Source organism: Haemaphysalis longicornis, unplaced genomic scaffold (assembly GCF_048455015.1).
Source record: "Haemaphysalis longicornis isolate Haplotype H1 unplaced genomic scaffold, Haemaphysalis longicornis Haplotype H1 scaffold_8, whole genome shotgun sequence".
In the NCBI taxonomy this organism is placed as follows: Eukaryota; Metazoa; Arthropoda; class Arachnida; order Ixodida; family Ixodidae; genus Haemaphysalis; species Haemaphysalis longicornis.
This window is the reverse complement of record NW_027526445.1, coordinates 58024530-58048572: the sequence shown is the minus strand read 5'-3', so window position 1 is coordinate 58048572 and position 24043 is coordinate 58024530. Positions and strand designations below refer to the sequence as shown.

The following is a 24043-nucleotide window of genomic DNA, read 5'->3' as shown; positions in this document are numbered from 1 at the left end:
CGAAGAACAGTCGAGAAGATTTGGCTACGACACAAAAGAAATACATTGCAAGGAAAAATTACCCTCCAAATGCACCAATGCCAACCGAACTAATTCCCTCGTAACCGTCCTATGGAGAATGAAACGCATGAAAAAGCCCCTGTGAGAAATATTGATGCTCAGGTAGCCGAGGCGGGGTATGCGTCTGCTGCAGCGATGTGGCGGCGCGGGGCACTGGTAGGTAGCGACCCTGTATTCCCTGAATGACGGAACGGCCTCGGTGCTCTCTGGCGGATTGAAACTATGTGCGTTTCTAGCGCTACCGAGTTTGTACCAGTCTTGAGACCGCCAAAAAGGTGCGGTTCGGAGCGAAGATCCCCGGTACGCTCACGTGAGCTTCCAAAAAGTGAGCTTCCTGGACATCCACGTGAGCTTCCAAGATGTTCCAGAAAGTGCGGCGCCGTAGCGGAGATCTCCTAGGCGTTGAACCACCTGATCCTCCCTGCCTCGACCGCTCGCAACCTCTTACTCCGCCTCTTCTTTTCCCAAGCCATTCGCTGATCTCCGCATGCGAACCTCGTCACCACCGGCACAAGCGCTTTGTTCTCTTCAGTTTTCGTGCTCCGACTGCCGGCACTTCAAGGAATTTCTTCACACCGGGTGTAACGGCGGAAATATCCTAAAGCACCGCTTTACTACTTCCGTCAGGCGATTCCGGTGAGGATGCAAACATGACCTTTTAAATGGAGGCACACCCCCGGTGACACACCCCTCGAAGCGCATCGCATGATTCGTCGGGCCCGCGGTTCGTGCATGCGGGCGCCAACCGCGGTTGCTGCACTTTGTCGTGTCTGGAACGTGAATCATCTCGTGCCCGGCGAAGAAGAACACTGAATTCGCCATGTCTAAACGCTGCGTTCGCCCAGCCTCTTCCTATGAGCGTTGATTGAACCAAGCGGCTTTGAGATATGGTCGCCCATACAGCTTAATCAATAGTTAGCGAAGCGAAACCAAGACTCAAACAGACTAAGCCAGCGCTTTGCTTTGCATATCCAAGGTTAGCGGAGCTAGCAGCAGACATTTTTTTTTCAAACGCATAAATAGCGTTACGTATTTTATTTCTTGACTCAGTGCAGCCCTATTTCATGGGCCTTTATTGCATGATATTATCAATACTGCAGGGAATTGTGTAGCGAATGTTCGGAATTTTTTTAGGAAACATTTCAAAATATTGACCCGCGGTGGTGGCTCAGTGGCTAAGGCGTTGCGCTGCTGAGCTCGAGGTCACGGGTTCGATTCCTGGCCTATGCGGCCGCTTTTCTGATGGAAACGAAATAAAAACCGCCCGTGTGTTCTAGATTTCGGCGTACGTCAAAGATCCCAAGGTGGTCAAAATCAATCCGGAGCCCTCCAATACGGCGCAATTACCCTACTAACAACCTTCCGTAATAATACTTTTGTGTCATTGCTATAAGTATTGTTTCTAAAAGCGCTGTTCTAGAAGGGGCTTTTGGGGTGAGGTTGTTCTGAGGCCCGAGTTTATGTAAAAAGGAAAATACTAGAACATGCCTCATTTTTTTTATTACGGGCAGAAGAACTGTATATTTCGTGTCCATTTTTTCCTGAACCTTTCACTGCCTTTTTTATTACCTTTCATTGCTTATTTTCCATTTAATAATATTAACCATTTTGTTTTCAATTATCTACAACTTTCCGTCCTTACTGTTTTTTTTTCTCTCTGAGTAGCTGTATGAGCGATCATATTAAGTATGTCAAATCACAGGTTAGATACAAGAAATAAATGCGATCGATATAGTGACCCGTAGGTGTTGCCGGACAAGTCATTCCGGCAATGCCCAATGAGTTCTGCCCAATGCCCAATGCCCAATAAATTGAGTAAACAAAACGACTTTTACCAATATCGTTGCAGTAAATCACAATAAATCGCGGTAAATTACACTACGGAGTAACAAGGGTGCCAAAGTGGAACACATTGCCTCTATGTGTTCTATAAATCAGTTTGAATCTGCATGTCCAAGTTCTATCAGGGAACAGCAAAAATTGTAAGTATATTGTGGACATACCAAAGCTGCGCTAACAACTCCAAAAAAAGCTGCGAGTTTCGGGTCTGCCGAAGTTTCCTGAGACCGTTCTTCTATGATGTGAGCAGGTACATCATTAGAAGTTCCGTCTATTGTAGTCGCACATTCTGAAAGAAAAAGAAACATGGTAAATACAACTAGGTATTAAGGACCTGATCTTTTATATACCCCATATGAAATCTCCTGAAGCCTTCTGTTTTACAGTTTTGCTTGATTACAGCCTAAAGCCGATATACTGGAATAACCTTTGGGTATCAAATACGTATATCACACAATTCGAATCATTGGTAAAGATATGCGCGGGGACTGAACTGTCCAGCGTATCTTGCCGTAGAAATAAACCGGATGTCACGTCAGTAGTGTGGGATTAAGAATAATTTGTCTACTGTAGGCTGCCATATGTTCAGACGTCCGCGAGGGCTTGACACATAGTAGACATAGACAATTTAACTTCTTATTTAGGTGTCCTTGGATGGAGGTGTATATTTGAATACAATACAACGAACCAGTGTCATTCTCTGTGTGAATTTTGCATCTGCGAATGTGCGCGTAAGGCGTGTTGACTCTGTAAAATGAGCCAGCAATTTGTCGTCGTCTTGCCTCCATCTGTTTATTTATTAAGTAATGTTGAAAAAAATCTAACATTTACTGTATTTTCTTAATAATAGGGCTAACGCTGAATGTTTTTTTAATCGTGTGCCTCTTTCATGCGTTCAACGTGGAAGTGATTGAGAAAATGGTGAAACGAGCAAAGGTTGAAAAGCACCAAACAGGACGCTCGCTACTGCCGAAAACATGATGTTCGGAATAAGAGATGAGCATCGCAACTATACGCAGAGCGAATGCGAGACACTGTGTAAAACAACGATTATACACCAGTTTTTACGACAGCAGCGTTAGACCAGGAGAAATTGTGAACGTACAAGGTTAACATGCGTGATCGATCAAATACACGAACAAAGTAACAGATAGGAGTAATGACAAAATCCCTAAATATTTTAAATGGGAGACTAGAGTACTAGAAAGTTTGAAGTATATTTGCAGAATGTCTACAGAATAAATGTGCCCACGGCGTAATAAAACACCAGTATAAGTGTGCTCCACTAGTAGGGAGATACTTATGACCTTAACATCTGGAGAGTAATCAGTCTTCTTTCGTTTTTATACAAGCTGTTTACCATTGTAATAGTTAACCGAATCAGTGACAGCCTAGATGCCCAACAACCCAGAGAGTAGGCTGCGATTAGGGAAAATACTCAACAATGCAGCACCTCCATGTTTACAACCAAGCAATAGAAACATCTGGGGAGCGTAGTAATACCTTTTACATTGAGTTATAGGCAATGAACAGGCTTTTCATACAGTAAACACTGCAGCTTTGCTTGAAGCTAGGGATGACCTGGGCCAAGGTGAGTGTAGATGACATATAACGACAGAAGTGCCCGGCTAACTGACGGACTGTGTCATCAACGCCCAGCCATAACTGCTAGAACAAGATATTTGAAAGTTCGGGAGTCCTTTTGCGTCATGGCCTTTTTGACACAAAGAGGGATTTTAACACATTATAACGTTAACGTCCGAATTTCGTAGAAAACTAGCTCACCCGTTAACATATCCAAGTGCTTGTTGGTGATATCGGTAACAACAAATTTTAGCGTTTTTCTCTAACCAACACTATTAGGGCTATTCTGCATTGCAGATCAAAATGGGGGTTGTAACGATTCCAGAATATGTTTTATCCAATTGCTTATGCTAATAAGTGTTACTCATATATATCACCGCGCAAAATAGATTTTAGATTTTGCCCGCCGACGTTGGTAAAAGGGCGAAAATAATTTTTTTTTCAATTGCACGCTTCAGAGTCGAAAATGCCTCAGAGGTTACGTCAATGGTTAGAGAAATTGCTGGTTCAAACACGTTGAAATGTCCTGACCACAATATGATTACGGCGTAGCAGCTCATATTGCTGAAATTTTAAAAAATAACAACCAGGGAGAGAGTGATAAGCGACACACTATTTTTCAGATATTTTTTTCTTATTGCAGGCCAGTTTAGTATTGAACTCGTTTTAAGTGATCTAGGTAACATTGGAAGATGTTTAAATACTGTTCAATATGACTGACAATAGTTCACTAAAGCTACCCTCGGGATTACTAGAAGAAAGTGTTTTTTTATAGATTTCTGAATAACTATACAGCGCTTTCATAAGTCTAGGTTGTTTTTTGCTTCAAAATGGTGCCCATAAATGTTACGAAAAAGCGATGAGAGTAGTTTCTCTAAACACGTGAATAAAGGGGCGAGCAAAATTTTTAACTTACACCTACTTTGACGTAGACTACAGTTAAATTTTCTCGCGTTCGCATAGCACTCTTCATTTGTTGCGACTTTCTGCAACGACACACCTCCCGTGGTATGCCATGTTATTTATCGTAAAAGTGTGGCTTACGAGTATACTTCATACCTACTGAGATAACACTTGCCATGGGTGCGTTATTTCAGCGAACCATCGCGCAACTGTTGGTTTCAAGGGTGTTCCAATAAAACATGGATTCAAGCAGTTTCGCTTTAGAAGTCGCAGGCAAATTCAAAGCAACCCATGTATTCAGGTTCATATTCAGGTAAATTCAGGTAAACCCATGTATTCACAGTTGGCGGAAGTTTTAATGCTGCACAGCTTCATGGTGAACTATCTATTTATGACTGGTAAGCGCATCATCTTGGTACAGTTTTTTTTTAAGGAGAGTTCCAATAAAAACGCCAGTTCATACAGTTTCCCTTTCCCAAAAGCCTCAGGTAGGAGCCCATGAATTCACAGCAGGCGAGTGTTTCTAGCTGTGCGAAAATTCTCATCAAACAAGCTAGATATGGCAAGAAGTAACTGCTGTTATCCATAATATTGCCATTATCATATTGGCGCGCCCGGAACCGCAAGGTAAATCAAATCAAATCAAATCAAATCAAAGTTTATTTCAACATCAACATCAGGCAATACAGATGCTGAAGGCAATAACAAAAAGCTACTAGAACGGGCTTGAAGGCGTCCACTGCCATGTCCACTTGGCAGGAGGCAAGACAACAATATTTGAAAAGCAATAAAGCAGTACGCAATTTCAAAGTAAACTTATCATGCAGAACATCTTTGAAAAAGTGCACTTGTCACAAATATACACGTAAAAGCACGGAAAAGGAAATCCGTAATTAAAACATCTTGAACAACTGCGCTCGTCACAATACACGTCAAAACACGAAGGAAAAAAGTAATTTGGGGCATAGGCATAAATAAACAAAAAATACGCGCACTGCAAAGTTTCCAGTAGCCGTGTCAAAAATACAAGTCAAACACAAAACGAATTTTTGTATAACATGTGCAGGAGGCACTAGAAGATATGAAAACAAGAAAACATCGAACGGAAACGTCCGAAATAGCCTATGGGGTGATTTGCCGAGCGAAAAAAACACTAACGCTTGTCCTCGAAAAAGTGCAATTTTCCTGTTCAGAAAGGCTGTACGACCGGGAGATATTACGTCAAAACTGTTAACACCGTGTCGAGAGTGGTTGTTATTAAGTTTAATAGAGAGAACGCGGGATTATGAATAAACACAGAATATTTCAGCAACATTAGGTTTCCACACGCCATACTATTGCTCAGGGATTAGGCCCAGCAACTCCAAAAAGTGTTTGAGCCACCAAAATGCGGAAGCTGGCACCATGGGGCTAAACATAAATAGTATAACTATTCTTCACCATTAAACGAGTTATTATCAGTAAAAACACTCCGAGTAAACTTTCGGCGGTACTGGCGCTTCGTCTTTTTATATCCATAATCATCTTCAGTAGCTTGTTCACAGGCACTACAGAATCGTTTTTCCTCTACTCTCTCATCATCGTGGTGTGTTCGCTATTACAGCGGGTGCAACTGTTCAATAAACGTCGTTCTGTACTGGGGGATAAAAAGATATGCGGACAACGAAGTGCCCATCCTCCAATACATGCCGCACCATCGGGCTGCATTATTAGTAAACCGTGAGCATGCGCACTTCTCTGAGAGCGTTTGTGAGTGTGCCCTACAATAACTGGAAATGCTTAACAAAAGCGATGCCGGTTGTTTATTCTGGTACGCTTTTTCAAGCTGCGTCGCCGCTGAGCATGATGATCGTTGAAGGGCATCATGCTAGCTTCAATTCGACTTCTGCGAGCTTGGCTTCCTATTGTAGTAGATAACAGGATGCTTAGTGGTGACAGAACTTAAAAAGGCGCTTCAAAATAAATAACCGGGTCGCTTCTTTACCATTCATTTTCCCCGAGAGTAGGGCACACTCTCAAACACTGTGCCAGAACTACACATGCGCGTAGATTACTGGCAATTCAGTCAGACGGTGCGGTATGCGTCGGAGGCTGTGTGCTCCATTCGTATTTCTTTTAATCCCATCTGTAGCTGGGTCTCTGAAGTGGTGGAATGTGCATCTTGGTCCCACTGTGTAACTGTCTTGTCAAACTCCTAGAGCTTCATCCGGGTCTTAATCTAGCTCAGCCCAACGGGTCTATTGGGCCTAAACCGGTGAATGGTTCCGCCACAAGACCACGGCAGTACAACATAACGTGCTGCCGGCGCGATCCCCCGACAATCGCTGCTGGCCTTCGCGGAGACAATGCGGAGGACTGGCCTTAGAGCTACCCCAGGGCAATCTCGTTCAACCACTTGTCCCACACCCCAAATCTCTGGAGTGTCGCCTATACCCTTTGGAAAGTGTACAACGCGTCGATTTACAACCACAAATATTCCATCACCGACTGGGAAAGTTCATCATGCCGCTGCGCCTATATTTCGGCTCTTCAGCAGCCTATTTTTGACGGCACGAAATAGAACCTTGAGGGGCGCATGAAACCTCCGCAAGTGACTTATATCTTATACACTGACGACGCTCTTGGCCTCTTTTGGCGAGTGAACGAAAAGACGGAAGGAGATCGGTTGCCTCACAACCTGAAAGGGATCCGACATTTCGCGATAACCGACAACGCCTTCAAAGTTTCGACAATCGTTTCAGATGTGAAGGCTACCTGTTGCGCTTGAATGGCACTGACTCATTCTTCATTAGCTGGAGGCGCCGGCTATGCATTTTGGTAATGAGGGTATTCGCAGGCTTATAAGAGCAATTATTCTGGACGAGATTAACAATTTCTCTGCTTCATGCACGCCGACCTCTTCCATATTGCCAACACGCCAGGTCTTAGAGAAATCATAAAATATCTGGCGTCCACGTCACATCAAGCAACCTTATATCACACTGCTTCTTTCGCAGCGCCATCGTACTGTGTCGTTGCTGCATCATCACTTAAAGCTTCTCGGCCCCAGATCCAGTAACAGAGCCACGTACCCTCCTGGTAAGACAATTATCCTGCTAATAAAACAACTATCCCACTAATCGTTGTCGCCAACTTACCTGCGTGTTATTTGTGGGGGATCTGTGGCCACACTGTCCCGTGCGGTCACACGCGCAAGCACGGTGAACGACGGGTTTATCCCACCGACGAAGGAAAAGTAATAGGATATAGAATAGTAATAAGCATACCTCGGCAAAGTTGGCGCGGCTCACTCAAACTCACTCACAATTTTTTTTTCGAATCACCACTCACTCAAACTCAGACTCAATGCTGAAGCACATCTGCGCTCACTCAAACTCAAACTCACATTGAGCGAAAAACTCAGAACTCACTCGGACTCAGAACTCAAAATGTACTCAGAACTCAAAATGTACTCAAACTCAAAATGTAATCAAAACTCAAAATGTACTGAAACTCAAAATGTACTCAAATTCAATATGGACTCAAGACTCAAAATGTACTCAAAACTCAAAATGTACTCAAACTCAAAGTATACTCAAACTCAAAATGCACTCAAAACTCAAAATGTACTCAATCTCAAAATGGACTCAAAACTCAAAATGGACTCAAAACTCAAAATGTACTCAAACTTAAAGTGAAGTCAAAACTCAAAATGTACTCAAAACTCAAAATAGACTCAAAACTCAAAGATTACTCTAAATTAAAAATGAACTCAGAACTCAAAATGGGCTGAGAACTCAAAATGAATTCAGAACTCAAATGGCCTCACAGAGTTTGAGACAGTGAGAGAGTGAGAGTGAGTGTGAGAGTAAGAGTGTGAGAGTGAGAGTGAGAGTGAGTGTGAGAGTGTGAGTGTGATGCTGTGAGAGTGAGTGAGAGTGAGAGTGAGAGTGTGAGTGTGAGTGAGAGTGAGAGTGAGAGTGAGTGAGAGTGTGAGTGTGAGTGAGAGTGAGAGTGTGAGTGTGAGTGAGAGTGTGAGTGTGAGTGAGAGTGAGAGTGTGAGTGTGAGTGTGAGTGAGTGTGAGTGTGTGACTGAGAGTGAGAGTGAGAGTGTGAGTGTGGGTGAGTGAGAGTGTGAGTGTGGGTGTGAGTGAGAGTGAGAGTGTGAGTATGAGTTGAGTGTGAGTGTGAGTGAGTGTGAGTGAGAGTGAGAGTGAGAGTGAGAATGTGCGCGTGAGTGGAGTGAGTGAGAGTGTGAGTGAGAGTATGAGTGTGACTGTGACTGAGAGTGTGAGTGTGAGAGTGAGAGTGAGAGCGTGAGTGAGAGTGAGAGTGTGAGTGAGAGCGAGAGTATGAGTGTGCCTGTGAGTGAGAGTGTGAGTATGAGAGTGAGAGCGTGAGTAAGAGTGTGAGTGTGAGTGAGAGTGAGAGTGTGAGTGTGAGTGTGAGAGTGAGAGCGTGAGTGAGAGTGTGAGTGAGAGTGAGAGTATGATTGTGCCTGTGAGTGAGAGTGTGAGTGTGAGTGAGAGTAAGAGTAAGAGTGTGAGAGTGAGAGTTTGAGTGTTAGTTGAGTGAGAGTGTGAGTTGAGAGCGAGTGTTAGTGAGAGTGTGAGTGTGAGTGTGAGTGTGAGGGGAGTGAGAGTGAGAGTGAGTGAGAATATGAGTGTGCCTGTGAGTGAGAGTGAGAGTGTGAGTGTGAGTGAAAGTGAGAGTGTGAGAGTGAGAGCGTGAGTGAGATTGGAGTGAGAGTGTGAGTGAGAGCAAAAGTATGAGTGTGCCTGTGAGTGAGAGTGAGTGTGAGTATGAGAGTGAGAGTGAGAGCGTGAGTGAGAGTGTGAGTGTGGGTGAGAGTGTGAGTTAGAGAGTGGAGTGAGAGTAAGAGTAAGAGTGAGAGTTTGCCTGTGAGTGAGAGTGAGAGTGTGAGTGAGAGTAAGAGTAAGAGTGAGAGTGAGTTGAGTGTGAGAGTGAGTGAGAGTGTGAGTGTGAGTGGAGTGAGAGCGTGAGTGAGAGTGTGAGTGAGAGTTTGAGTGTGAGTGTGAGTGAGAGTGTGAGTCAGATTGAGAGTGAAAGTGAAAGTGAGAGTGTGAGTGTGAGTGTGAGTGTGAGTGAGAGTGAGAGTGTGAGTGTAAGTGGAGTGAGGGTGAGAGTTTGAGTGTGAGTGTGAGAGAGAGTGAGAGTGTGAGAGTGTGAGTGTGAGTGAGAGTGAGAGTGAGAGTGAGATTGAGAGTGAGAGTGAGAGTAAGTGTGAGTGAGAGTGAGAGTGTGAGAGTGAGTGTGAGTGAGGGTGTGAGTGTGAGTGAGAGTGAGAGTGTGAGTGAGAGTGAGAGTGAGATTGATAGTGAGAGTGAGTGTGAGTGTGAGTGGAGTGAGAGTGGGAATGTGTGTGAGAGTGTGAGTGTTTGTTGAGTGTGAATGTAGTGAGAGTGTGAGTGAGAGTGTGAGTGCAGTGAGAGCGTGAGTGAGAATGTGGGCTAGAGTTTGAGTGTGAGTGAGAGTGTGAGTGTGAGTGAAAGTGAGAGTGTGAGTGTGAGTGAGAGTGTGAGTGAGAGTGATAGTGAAAGTGAGAGTGTGAGTGTGAGTGAGAGTGAGAGTGTGAGAGTGAGAGTGTGAGTGAGAGTTTGAGTGTGAGTGAGAGTGTGAGTGTGAGAGAGAGTGAGAGTGAGAGTGTGAGTGAGAGTGAAAGTGTGAGAGTGAGAGTGAGATTGAGAGTGAGAGTGTGATTGTGAGTGAGAGTGTGAGAGTGAGAGTGTGAGTGAGAGTGTCAGTGCGAGAGAGAGTGAGAGTGTGAGTGTGAGTGGGAGTGTGAGTGAGAGTGTCAGTGCGAGAGAGAGTGAGAGTGTGAGTGTGAGTTGAGTGGGCGGAGAGTGAGAGTGTGAGTGTGAGTGTGAGTGAGAGTGTGAGTGTGTGAGAGTGTGAGAGTGAGTGTGGGTGTGTGTGAGTGTGAGAGTGAGAGTGAGTGAGAGTGTGAGTGTGATTATGAGTGAGAGTGTGAGTGTGAGTGGAGTGAGAGTGAGAGGGTGAGTGTATGTGAGAGTGTGAGTGTGAGTTGAATGTGAGGGAGAGTGAGAGCGCGAGTGAGAGTGTGAGTTGAGTGTGAGTGAGAGTGTGAGTGAGAGTGTGAGTGGAGTGAGAGCGTGAGTGAGAGTGTGGGTGAGAGTTTGAGTGTGAGTGTGAGTGAGAGTGAGATTGTGAGTGTGAGTGAGAGTGTGAGTGAGAGTGAGAGTGAAAGTGAGAGTGTGAGTGTGAGTGAGAGTGAGTGAGAGGGTGAGTGTGTGTGAGAATGTGAGTGTGAGTGTGAGTGTGAGTGAGAGTGTGAGAGTGAGAGTGTGAGTTGAGTGTGAGTGAAAGTAAGAGTGAGAGTGTGGGTGTGAGTGTGAGTGTGAGAGTGTGAGTGTAAGTGAGTGTGAGTGAAAGTGAGATTTTGAGTGTGAGTGAGAGTGAGAGTGAGGGTGAGAGTGATAGTTTGAGTGAGAGTGAGAGTGAGAGTGTGAGCGTGAGTTGACTGAGAGTGAGAGTGAGAGTGTAAGTGTGAGTATGAGTGTGAGTGGAGTGAGAGTGAGAGTGTGAGTGTGTGAGAGTGTGAGAGTGAGTGTGTGCGTGTGAGAGTGACTGTGAGTGAGAGTGTGAGTGTGAGTGTGAGTGTGAGTGTGAGTGAGAGTGTGAGAGTGAGAGTGTGAGTTGAGTGTGAGTGAAAGTAAGAGTGAGAGTGTGGGTGTGAGTGTGAGTGTGAGTGTGAGTGTAAGTGAGTGTGAGTGAAAGTGAGATTTTGAGTGTGAGTGAGAGTGAGAGTGAGAGTGAGGGTGAGAGTGATAGTTTGAGTGAGAGTGAGAGTGAGAGTGTGAGCGTGAGTTGTCTGAGAGTGAGAGTGAGAGTGTAAGTGTGAGTATGAGTGTGAGTGGAGTGAGAGTGAGAGTGTGAGTGTGTGAGAGTGTGAGAGTGAGTGTGTGCGTGTGAGAGTGTGAGAGTGACTGTGAGTGAGAGTGTGAGTGTGAGTGTGAGTGTGAGTGAGAGTGTGATTGTGAGTGAGTGAGTGAGCGTGTGAGTGTGAGTGTGTACATTTGCTATATACCTTTTGCTATACGCTTATAATTATAACCAGAAAGCATTTTTATATTTGTCACACGTGATCCCCCTCGACGAGACCTGTAATTTGATACCCCACACACCCTAGCCGAGTCATATATAATTCATACCAGTCAAAATCACCATGACTCTCATGACTGTAACCAGGACGCATTATTTAGGTGTCCGACGTGATTCCCCTAACTGGAACCATCAATTTGACGCCCCACATGCTTCAGCGGCCTCACCTTGAATTTAACCCAATTTATGACTCATAATGAGGATCTCATGATTCGAACTAGGAAGCCTTTTTTTATTTGTACCACGTGATTTCCTCGTCAAGACCGTAAATTTGATACCCTACACGCCCTATTAGGGTCACTTCGAATGTTACCCCAATATAAGACTCGCCATGACAATCTAATGGTTATAACCAGGAAGCATTTTTGTATTTCTCCCACGTGATTCCGCTCATCAAGACCATTAATTTGATACCCATCACATCTTAGAGGAATCAATTTGAAATTAAACCAATCAGTGACTAACCATGACTATCTCATTTATCCCACGTGATCCCCCTCGACGAGACCGTTAATTTGAAAACCCAGACACCCTAGCCGTGTCATATGGAATTCATACCAGTCAAAATAACCATGACTCTCACGACTGTAACCAGGACGCATTATTTAGGTGTCCGACGTGATTCCCCTAACTGGAACCTTCAATTTGACGCCCCACATGCTTCAGCCCACGTGATTTCCACGTGATTTTCTTCCCACGTGATTCCCCTTATCGGAACCTTCAATTTGATGCCCCGGACACCCGGTGGCATCATTGGGAATTTTAACCTAATTGATCACCCCTTTTGACTATGTCATGACATTATTTAAGAAGCACGTGATTACCCTCATCCAGACCTTTAATTTGATATGCCACACGCCCTAGCGTCATGAACTTGAATTTTAACCGAATCTATGACTTACCATAACTATGTCATGATATATCTATAACTTATTTTCGTCCCGAATGATTCCCCACATCGAGACCTCGAATTTTATTCCCCACTTGCCCTCGAAGCGTCATTTTGAATTTTAACCAAATCTATGACTCATCATGACTGCCTGATGACTACAATCAGGAAGCATTTTTTTATTTAGCCCGCTTGATTCCGTTAATCCGGATTCCGTTAATTAGGTATACAGCAAGTGCTTATGGCCATGAAAATTCAACAAGAAACTCAAAAAATATCAGACACCCCCTCCATCCCAACCGATCATGCAGATTGCGATTGGTGCCGTACCCGCAGGTAACCTGAATTCCGAGCCCACAGTGACGCATGAAACATAACAGCCAACCATAGCGGCCTGATAGGCTACTCATATGTACTCAAAGTCAAAATGGACTCAAAACTCCTATGTACTATGAACTCAAAATGCACTCAAAACTCAATATGTAATCAAACTCAAAATGTACTCAAACTCAAAATGTACTCAGAACTCGAAATGGACTCAAACTCAAAATGGATTCAAACTCAAAATGTACTCAGAACTCAAAATGGACTCAAACTCAAAATGCATTCAGAACTCAAAATGGACTCAAACTCAAAAAGTACTCAAAACTCAAAATGGACTCAAACTAAAAATATACTCAGAACTCAAAATGGACTCAAACTCAAAATGTACTCAGAACTCGGAATGGACTCAGAATTCACTAGGTCTCAGGCGTACTCAAACTCAGTCGGACTCAAACTCAGTCGGGATCATTCGGCTCAAACTCACTCAAGCTCAAACTCACCATGCCACACTAGCCTCGCGCTCACTCAAACTCAAACTCAAGCGTGAGTTTGAGTCCAAATGAGTCTGAGTGAGTGGACGCATGAGTGAGTTCGCCGACCTCTGGTAATAAGTAATAATTGCAGCTATTATCAACGAGCCTACTAGTCTCCGAACCGGTGTTTTAAACCTCCGGTAGATTCCACTGACGTTCCGTTGAGTTCTCGCGAACAGTATAGCCGCTCGTCGTCCCCATTAAGCCGTACTGCCTAACCTCGCCGAGCACTCGAGGATTATTCTTACTGCCGCCGAAAACAAGGTCATGGTGTTTTTCGTGGCGAACTTCATAGATTTCGACGATAAGAAATATCCAGAGCGTCCACCAAAACGGTTGTCAGTAGAACTTGAGGGAATTTCTGCTAAACCATTGCTGGTCACTTACGAAAGTATTAGGATTACTCACGATGATAGTACGCTCGCCTTCGCGAAGTGAAAACTCCGTACCACGATCCTCTGTGGCATGCCGCCCTGAAAACTTCACTCTGGCCAATGACGCACCGCACAGTTAGGATTTTAATTGATCAACTTTCTCACCACATCGAATGTGCCGTGCTCTATCCTTGTCCTTACATGCTTATCCTTAGCACTGGCTTTCTTCATTCAATATCCGCTGTTAATTGTTGCCGCACTCACGAGAAGAGCGCAAAGGTTGCAGAATATTTTGGTACTTTGTAAATCTGAGCAAATTCCTTTGGTATATAGCGAAGACTGAGTTGTACTCCATCGCCGCGAGTACATTGTTTCGGTTTCTCCGGAAACAGGTTATTGAAGGAGACATACAAGTCGTTCGTCGTCTCATTACGGATCGCTGTTCCAGGTTGCGTCCGGCGAACTTCGAAAAGGCATCGTTTAATCGCTATACAAAATACCACAGCCGGAGAAGTTCCCTTTCTACTACTAAGGTATAATATCACTGCTATATCGGACACCGACATCACTCATCCTTCTTACCGGTCCTGCTTGTGATCGCAGCTAGAGCCGCTTGGAGCCCGAGGGGCGACGTCTCTGTGGGCTTCTGTGTTGATTATCGGTCTGTCGACAATATTACCCGCAACGAAGTATACCCAGTGCTAAGGATTGATTCAGTAAGCGCTCGAGTGCTTACTAGGAGCCGAATACTTCAGCTTCGAACTCCATTCCGGCGGGTGTGGGAACATCATGGTCATATCTACAAGAAAAAAAACAGCCTTCTCGACTCCAAACAGCACATATGAATTTATCAGGATGCCATTCAGATCTTGAATGCTCCCGACAATTTTGAGTGGATTATGGTTACTGTTAAGGCATCTCCAAATCTAGTAGTGAATTAATAGAACGTGTGCAGAAGAAGTTTTCATCCATATTCAAGCACCGTCATCACAATCACAGTTTTCATCCTTATTCTGACTTAGTTCCTTCCATCCCTTCCTTGAACTGCAGACGCATGCGTGCAGACCACATTTCTTCACAAAATTTTTTATGGTGACCTTTCTTGCGCAGACCTGCTTAACTGTTCGGAGTTTAGTGTACCACAAAGGCCCACCAGGTCGCATCGCCCTTTCTAGACAGCTGCGCGCCACTCCAATCATTCTTCTGTGCGCAGAATACAGAATTGTTACAACCGCTTCTTCGAACGCCTTGACATCTTTCAGAAATACTTTACAATTACCGTACTGCGCTGTTGAATACAGTGTGTTAAACATCTATAATATTTCTGTCGTTCTTTTTTTTCTGGAATTTCGTTTCTCTGCGGTTGTGTCTATCCAACTGATAGTTGCCCATTTTTGAAACCGTTTACTGTCATTTCCTTGTCTTATCATTTGTCTATGCACTCTTGCCGTTGTTTTTGTTGTACTACTGTCAAACTTTGTTGCTCTGCCTGTCCTGTGGCCATTACAATAGGCAGAGCAACAAAGGCATCTTCTTTTTTTATTTTTACCTGTACCCACGCTCCGCCTGTGCTTTATTTCTCTCTTTCACTACTTCAATTTGTGTGTGTCTTGTCGCTTGTTTGTTTCTTGCTATATGTTTCCTGTAATTTGTTTTTATGTAACTATCCGTGCTCCAGCACTCAGACCTCTGGCTGTTCCTGGGCACGTAAATAAACATGATTGATTGATTGATTGATTGATTGATTGATTGATTGAATATTATTTCTTTAGGAGGTTCTTTGGAGGGTACGTCGTAAACAGCTTTCTTGTTTTACCAGGAGCATACCAAAGTAAGAATAACAAGCTAAATAAATAGGCCTATCGGCAGTACACAATTGGCCTGAGGGGAAGGGAGACGGGGCAGTTTTACGCTTTGTCCATCCCATCACAGGAGGCTGGGGATCAGGCGATGGGTGTTCAGAGCAAGAGAAGAAAGGGGGGCTGGGCTGGAAGCCTGGAGGAGCCGACGGCATCGAACCAGACTGAAAAACCTAGAAGCCACCGCACGCGCAGCTACCCTGACCTTGCATTTTATATAATACAGACAGGAATAATCCAGCCATCAACAGGCCACATCATGCAAACTGGAGTCTGAAGACACCTCTACGTTCGCTGGACCTAATAAAATTGTTAAGGGGATGTCTACACCAACCCTAAAACCACGGGAATGGTATTTCACATAGGAAGGAGGCGTCGAGCCATTGTTTTTTCCCACCCAGGAATAGGCTGGCAACTTAAACATTGAAATTGGTTCTAATAAATGCCGAATTTCCCCCTGCCGCCTTTTGGTTCTAACTTCGCGGATGGGAGTCACACATTTCACCCTCTATCCGATCCTCCCAACTTGCTACTATTTTATTTTTTGTTTTGTTGTGTTTTTTTTTCTTTTGCTTTTTCTGGCTTTGTTGTTGCCGTAAGGTTTCTTTTTTTTCGTGTTTCTTTTCCGTCTTACTGGGTACACATCGGCTGGAGAGGGTGGTTCCTATGCCGCTTCAGCTAATGTATGGGCTGGTTGATCAGAAATGAGAGTGCAGACACGCCGGTATGTCATGCATCGTCCGAGTAAGTGCGGATATGGTTTGAAACACTCTGTTACGAGTCGCAAATGTTTTCCAAAAACAGAGAGAGAAAACGTATCTTTGGAACGCCCCGGCAGTTTCTTGGAGAATGTATAACCAGGGGTTCTGAATGGGTCTTAGAAATTGTTCAATTTATGCATGAATGTATGGGTGTAAAGTGAGTTGAAAAGAATTTATATCAACAGTATCTGGAGATGGAGAAGACGATGTTTCTGTCATTGGAGTACCTCATAAATGTCTTAGCTGTTTCAAGATTAGTATTTATCTTGGGTAATTTTTATTTTAAGGTAATATTTTTATCAAAATCCTCAACGGAAATTATGTTGGCAGTTGTTAGAAACGTGGCTAGAATAGAGTTTTGTACTATTTGCCAAATTTACAGGTTTGAGAAGATTCCACAGAATGCTACTGGAGTAATCGGGCCTTCTTGGCCCTGTGCTTCGCTACGGCATGTTTGAAAGTGCAGAACCACTTTCCTACCTTCTATACCTATATAAAATTACCTGCGATACAGGGACTGCCAATAAGTATAAACAAATATACTGCAGAAATGCTTGGTGGGACTCGCGACGTATCCTGACGCGAACTCCCATGCTCCCGCTTAGAAACGCAATTGTTGCGGACCACTGCTGCGTTCGAAATCAGGAAGTGTCCATTGTCGCACTTCTTACTTCATTTTCCTTGCAATTTCGCAACTGTCTGTTCCAGATCAGGGTGGCCACAAAACGCCCCCTCGCTCTTTTACGCTTTGGGTTGACGTTGGCTCTGTGAAGTGGAAAGTGGGAGGACTAGAGGCCTTATCCTGAAGACTTTTTACGGGGTTTTAGCAGAGCGTTATAGCCGCCAGCGCAGCGAAGCAGACCAGCGAAATCGCCACTGTGGAGTTGAGAGTACGCTCAGGCGGCCGGCTGATTTACGACACTGCGCGCTCACCCCGCTCGTTTCGTCACCACTGCGGGGCCCATTAACTTAGCGACCGTCCGCACCCACAGGCTGCTTTTTAGGCGGTGGACACTGCGTAGGCTGTATTCATTAACACTACGCAAGCTCACCAGCAAACGAAGCCGCGCAAAGATGAATTGCAGCACAAAACGGCTACGTTCGGCGGTCGTGGCTCAGATATTATGGAGTTTTAGAATAGGGGCCCACAAGTATGTGGGGCCCCGAAGCGTCTTGGGGCGTCGTACTGCGCATGCGCAGATCCCAAGCAGTACTTGGGGTTTTGGGTTTGCGTTTAGCGCGCACGCTATTTTGCTGAAATAGAGGGTGCCCCAAAGCTGGAGTTTGCGTACTTGCTTCTCTCTCGCAGCCAGCAAGGCTGCGCGTGACCATGGCTTAAGCGAAACCTGCGGCTTGTTCCTCGACTGACCCGATCAAATACGACGACCTCTGAGCTGAATTTGTTGGTTCCGGGTGTCGTTCGCTACAAATGGATAGAGCAGGTAATCGTGAAGCGTTTTCTACCTTCAGAAACAGTCCGCGCACACGCCGGCCGCGCCTGCCAGCTTGGCACGCTCAGCGGCCCGAACCAGCGCAGACCACGGTAGCATCCGCCTGTCGCTGCTCTTCCGAATCAATCTGATTCTGAAGAGCTGCGCATGCGAGAAAGTAGGTGTTAGTGTGATTGAAATTGTGCTAGGGCATGTTTTCCGGGCTTATTTTAAAAGCGACGATCAGATATCTGCCGCGATGCAAAGCCTACGCTGACCGGCCGTGGACATTCGGCGATCTGACCGATCGCCGCGGCGCGTGGTGTGCCGACCAGCTGAGAGATGGCGCTACCTGCGGTGAACATCGAAGCAGGCTACGCAGATGTCGTGGTCAGCGATCGCTCGAGTGGCAGTTATATAGCTGAAATAAAGTTCCACATTAGAGAAAGGGGATGATAGTGTGGTGAAAAGTTGTATTACGAATTGTGATTCTCACTTGCACCTATAGCGGCGATCACATGCCTGCCACGATGCTTAGCGTTAAGTTTCCGTCACCCGAGGCCACCCAAGCAACGTAAGCCGGTTGCCGGCGGCTGGGGGCGCCCCTCTTCTAAAACTCCCCTAACTTCTTGGGTGCCCCCAACACCGGCTTCCCCTATTCTAAAACTGCGTATTCTGATGGCAGCATGGCGGCTAGGGCGTACGAAATGTGGGAAAATGACCTTGTTCAGAGTGGTGGGCTTTCCGGTCTGGGTAACTGCCAAAGGGGCGAAAACTTTTTATAACCATATTCAGGACTAGACCTTCAGTAGCTCTGCTTTGAAGAAGCGGGTAAAATATATTTCTTTGTCAGTTTTAGAACACTAAAGCTAGCGCAATTTTATTCGTTCGGTGAAACTTCACTAATGACCGCTGGGGGGAGGGAGGGCGGATAACAAAGGGCTCCGCTCTAGCGGTCGCCGCAGGCGCTGAGCTAAAACGTGATTCCTCGCGCTGCTTTTCGCTGGCTCTTTGCTCATCCGCTCTGCTCCGCTGGTCCTAACCCCGCTCTTCTAACCTCTCTTTTTTTCTCGCTTGCTCCTTCCACGGTTGCGCGAATTTGTTTTACGGCGTCGTTTTCTGTTACTTTCCCTATGTTGTGGTTGCGTGATTGCAAGCCGACCACTGCAAAACTACCACGTTTGCGATCAGGAATCTCCAGGAGAGTGTTCACCCGGAACGTTTGTCTTATCTGAAGAATACGTGCATGGCTGTTCACCATCAGTGAATATTTTTTTTTTTTGAATTGGGTCTATGGTAAATCAAACAAACATTTCCACGTTGTTGGGCATAAGCGTAAATTCGTCTTAACACTGTTCGTCTGAACTGGATTTCCCTGTTATTTTAGATAAAAAAGAAATGTTTAAACAATTCAGCTCTACAGTTTATTCTTTTTCTGTTTTGAGGGATTGATCGGCCATTGGAGAAACACGGTCTACAATAATTAAATAACTTTTATCTATAGCGGTTTTGTTATCATAGATATATTGTGACAGAAGTTTAGCCTGAGGACTTTCCTAGAATGCTCAACAGATTCCCATTCTAGGCGAACCTGACCACTGGACACACTGAAGTTCTTGGAGTAGTCTTTAGGCACAAAGCTAGCAGCCAAGTTTTGCGCTTTTTCAAGTTTCTGGATATCGCAAATCATGCATGTTTTCAATACTGTACTGGGAACCTCAAGTATTGGAAGAACATTGGTCTTGCGCAGCAACTCTTTTGCCTTGTTAGGAAAATGTTCCGCATTGCAACGAAGGAACCCCAAAACACGACATGCTTTCGGGCACACAAACTTTACATAATATCGCCAAGACAGTCCGAGGTAAAATACCCAAGAATTTTTTTAAATGTTAAGAGATGTGCCATTATTGGCATAGGAACACACATGAGGCATTTTCTTTCTCGTGAATCATATGTTCAAAAATTTGTGAGGGATTATATTTGGTTAAGAGATGTGCCATTATTGCCATAGGAACACACATGAGCCATTTTCTTTCTCGTGAATCAGATGTTCAAAAATTTGAGAGGATTTATCTGCATTTCCTAATTTTGACCGCACTCAAACACCCCATTCAGATCACGTTGAACCAAAGTGCAGTGACTCAAGTAATTACTAATTTTATACATTACACAATCATCTGCAAACATAATTATGTTAGAGAAAATACCCGTGGAAGTATTATTCATAACAATTTGAAGTAATAGTGACCTAAACCAAAACCCTGCGCCCCCGCACTTGCATCGACATCTTCGAGCTTCTGACCATCTATAACAGGGTGCCGTTAATTAGTCACTACCATGAAAGTGACTCATGATCAGTTTTTCGGAGTCTTCGTAGGTTTGGTTAGCGGAAATGGCCAAATTACCAACCGGTTGGTGCCTCGTGGTCGGGCTTTTGTTGCACGCATACGTCGCTGAAATTGTAGATAAAGTGCAGTGACCTACTACTCTCGCTTTATGTCACTTGTGGTTCATGTTTTTGTGGTAGGACGTTTTCACGATGTTCCTAGAAATCACTGATCCCGTTGTATAAATGAGGTACGCTTTCCTTGTTACAAACCAGTTCTTTCTTACTAGTTTCGACGTCAGTGGCAAGTTGAGGTTGACTATTGAAATTTTCCGCAAATAGGCAAATAATTATTCAAGATCGCGGTCAGGGTTGATCTCTATATTTCCAAATGGTAACAAAAATAGAAACAGAGGTATATAAGTTAGTCAATAACGACACCCCGACAACGCCGGCCAAAATGTTGATAAAAAAGTCCGCTGAAAATAATGGTCTCTTTTTCTTGGCGATAGGCAACGAAGCCATAAACCTCAGGAGTTTAGCCCATATCGTGTTTGTAGCATTAAGCTGTAAGTTCAGCATTCAGGTCAGCAACCCTTGGCCTCTGTACAAAAAAATAACTACGTTTGAAATGCCTGGCCTTGTTGCGCTGTTTTACTTTGCTTGGTAGGGCACAGATCGAGTCACTAACAATGCAGCGGATGTAGGTTCAAAATTACAAAGAACGGCACTATACCGCACCTATTACTGTGTGGTATATGGGCCCAAGAAAGGAACTCCTGCGTTAGTACCTGTGCGGTATATGTTTCCTGTAAGGAAACTCCTCTGATAGTACCAGTGCGTGTATTGAAGGTGCAAACCTAAACGTTTTGTTGCATATGGCCATTCTCTTGTGCTTTTGAACGACCGGAACAGCTTGAAACGTTTTGTTTGAATACTTCTATTGTGATGAATTTACCGAGGTTTTTAAAGTATTCCTAAAAGGGCGTTAGAAATCGAAGCCGCAATTGCCAATATTTTGTTCGCCAAGTACCCCCCCCCTCCGCGTTTCAGGGGGCAGCCTTTTGGCGGCCGTCTTTTGGCTGAGCCACGTCGTCATCCTGGACGAGTGAACGATGGCAAGGGGATGATGGCCAGTGAACGATGAAAGGTATTGAAAGAACGCCGAGGAGGAAAGTGTCGCGAAGTTGTGACGGGATGGGGGTTTGCTGTGGCGGCGTGAGCGCTACCCAAAGTGAGCGGCGCGGGGGCAGGGAGCACTATGCGTTCCACTGGAGACAATCGTCTGCTGGATGCTCGCGGAAACGTGATGGAGCGTGGTGCGTGGTGATGGTAAGCGTTCCCTGCTTAAGACGCGGGTCGCGGTCATTTCTAGGGACGCACTTCGCACCGCTGACGCCGAGGCTCATCATCGCTTCTTCGAAAGAACCCACGAGTTAGTGCTGCCTCATCGTGCTAGTGCGCCCAAACATCCCATTTGGGAGTATGGTAATCACAAGCGATTTTTTTTACCTACTCTCCTGGCCTCTCACAAATTAAGTATGATAGTTGGATTATTATAGCGCAAAGCAAACAGGGGCAATGAACGCCAAATTAGTGGTTATGTATGCGGGGCAAAGAAGAATGCTCTCACTAGTTGTGTTTCAAAACATACACTTGTTCTATTTATATAGCATTAAAGAGGACGTAGTACGTTATGAGAAATTCTGCTAGAAAACGAACCATGTACTGTTTCCAAAGGAGATGGAATTTTGAATTATTCAACGCCAGAGCTCTAAATGAACACTGAGGCGACGTCCATTTCATAGCTTTATAAAAAATTATAGCACCATGAGCCAAAATCTATAAAGCCGTTTCGGTTTTTATCCATGACATAGCCGCGGCCACTTAAGGGATTCAACGATCGCCATCAAACTCGGTATTCGATTGCCTTATCCACTGTACCACACCACCACTGTTATTCTCTTGGCAAGAAATACTCGAAAAATATACATACATCGTATCAGCATAAATACCAGTATGTCTCGGCTAGGTACAGAAATTATGATTCCCACTGCTCAATAGCTGTTTTTTCCGGAGAACGGCTTGATCACTAGTCTTCTGTTCACCTACATTTCACTTGCTTAGGCATGATGTCACCAGCCTTTACTTATTGTGTAAAAAAACTACGTGTGCTTTTTTATCAAAAAATGTCAAAAGCAGCAAAATGGATTGCAGGGAGTACATTAAACGCGTGCAATACACAAACCTCTAACGAAATAAAGCTAGCATGCCAGTTTCCTAAGTGTTGTCTTGTGTACGCATGTTTTCTTTCTAGGACAGTTTGTTAATTATAAGGTAATATTCAAATCGGTTGGTCATCCAAATACTAATTCTTGTTAACCTTTAGTGCAAATAAAAACTCTTTTGTGCAATACCGCAGTGACCCCGACACTCATGCATTGCTTATAGCCACACTGTGGAACTAGAGAGTAAATCAACTCTACAACTCCATTAGTTCACCTACCAAGCAGGAAAAAACGTGTAAGTTGACATAATTGAAACTATTTTTTAAAGGCAGCGTGGACACTTTTTACTTAAAACATGGCGTTTCCCTGCAGAAATTACTAATCTAGGTAGGTGCCCACCTGGTTTGTCAAGCTCTTTAAAGCTTTTTAAACTATTGCATCCCAGCGACAATATGACGATTTCCAACTGATTTTTCACGCACTTGCACCACCAGTATTTACCATTTTGGAGTTACATTTATTATGCATGTGCTGTTTATTAACGTTAGGGTGTTTGTATGTAATGTTACGGTATATTTGTTGTTTGTTAGCGTCAAGGGGTTTTTATTTTAAAGTATTGCTCCTTCTACGAATGAACGCTTTTCTCTTTGCATTGGCAGAGATTTTGTTACCTACGAATAGTAGAGCACAGAATAAAGACAAAGTAGTATGAGAGGTACTGGTTTTTACATTTGGGTACAAATAGATACCTCTAGTTCTCTCGAGAACACGTACCTCTATGGAATAGTACGGGCAACAAAAAGCAAGCCTTCCATAGGGCTTGCATTGTACAAAGGACCCCGGTTGTTGCTGCAAAGAAAATGCGAAATGAGTGAGTCGGAAATACGGGGCGTTGTGCCAGTTTCGAAGAATAATACATGCATCACAAGTCTTGTAACCTAACTCACTTCCCAAATTATCCTTAAAGTTCATGCACAATGCTATCATAACAATAAACTAAATACCTAGCGTCAGTATTGCTGACAAGGCATTGAGTTGAACAACAGTTTATCGATTGCAAAGACAGGGTATAACAACTATAAATCATCACCATAAATGCACGAAATCGCTCTAAGTGCAAGCGAACAAATCACCTAAATATTCTGTAAAATTATAAACACCTAATATATCTGGAAGATTACCCTTTGTGTCTTCAACTTCTTGCATGGCAAAGTACGCAGATGTGTTTACGCACAATAAGTGTAGTAGATAAACTTGTTCCTTTTAATGCAGTTATATAGAGAGGAGGCATCGACACGTTACACAGCAAAGTGGCGCCCCAAGTCCAGATACAGTATTTGCAATGCAATGGTATTTGCACTGCAAGCATTTATCCTGGTAGACTGCCATAAAGAACCATTGAATTAAAATGAGTGAGCGCGGGGTCGATCATTTATTACACAAGGTTAGCGACAAAAGGGCGAAAGATTTTCGTTATCAAATAAAATTACCTTGCGCCGCACACTGCGAGTGCGAAAACTTTGCTAAAACAAGATATGTCAAATTTTAAAAACTTTCCCGCGACATCACATGTTTCTGAAGGTGCGGACCCCATGCTAAAACAATCGGTTAATAAAACCCTTAAAGCTGAAATTCTGGCTAAGGAAGGCTTTAGGCGAACCCCATGAACAACCCCCAAGCGCGAGGCACTCCTGGGAAGCTATTCCAGGATGCACGAGATAGCTCGCTTCCGAGTTTGCGGCAGCTAGAGTTGCAAAGTCCTGATAGCGGAGCATCCGATACACCTAGATAAAAAAGGCGCAATCGGGAGC

General features: G+C 44.4%; 1 protein-coding gene across 4 annotated transcripts in view; it reads right to left on the bottom strand.

The window, feature by feature from the left end:
- LOC144148649 (pancreatic lipase-related protein 2-like) overlaps window positions 1–24043 on the bottom strand; it is a 171363-nt gene that overhangs the window by 135318 nt on the left and 12002 nt on the right. For all 4 annotated transcript variants that reach the window (XM_077680163.1, XM_077680162.1, XM_077680161.1 and 1 more), the window contains 2 exons: window positions 23007–23081; window positions 2064–2188 (listed from right to left, as the gene is read on the bottom strand). In XM_077680163.1, the coding sequence (XP_077536289.1) occupies window positions 2064–2188; window positions 23007–23058 (177 nt within the window). In that variant the 5' untranslated portion in view covers window positions 23059–23081. The remainder of the gene's footprint in view (window positions 1–2063; window positions 2189–23006; window positions 23082–24043) is intronic.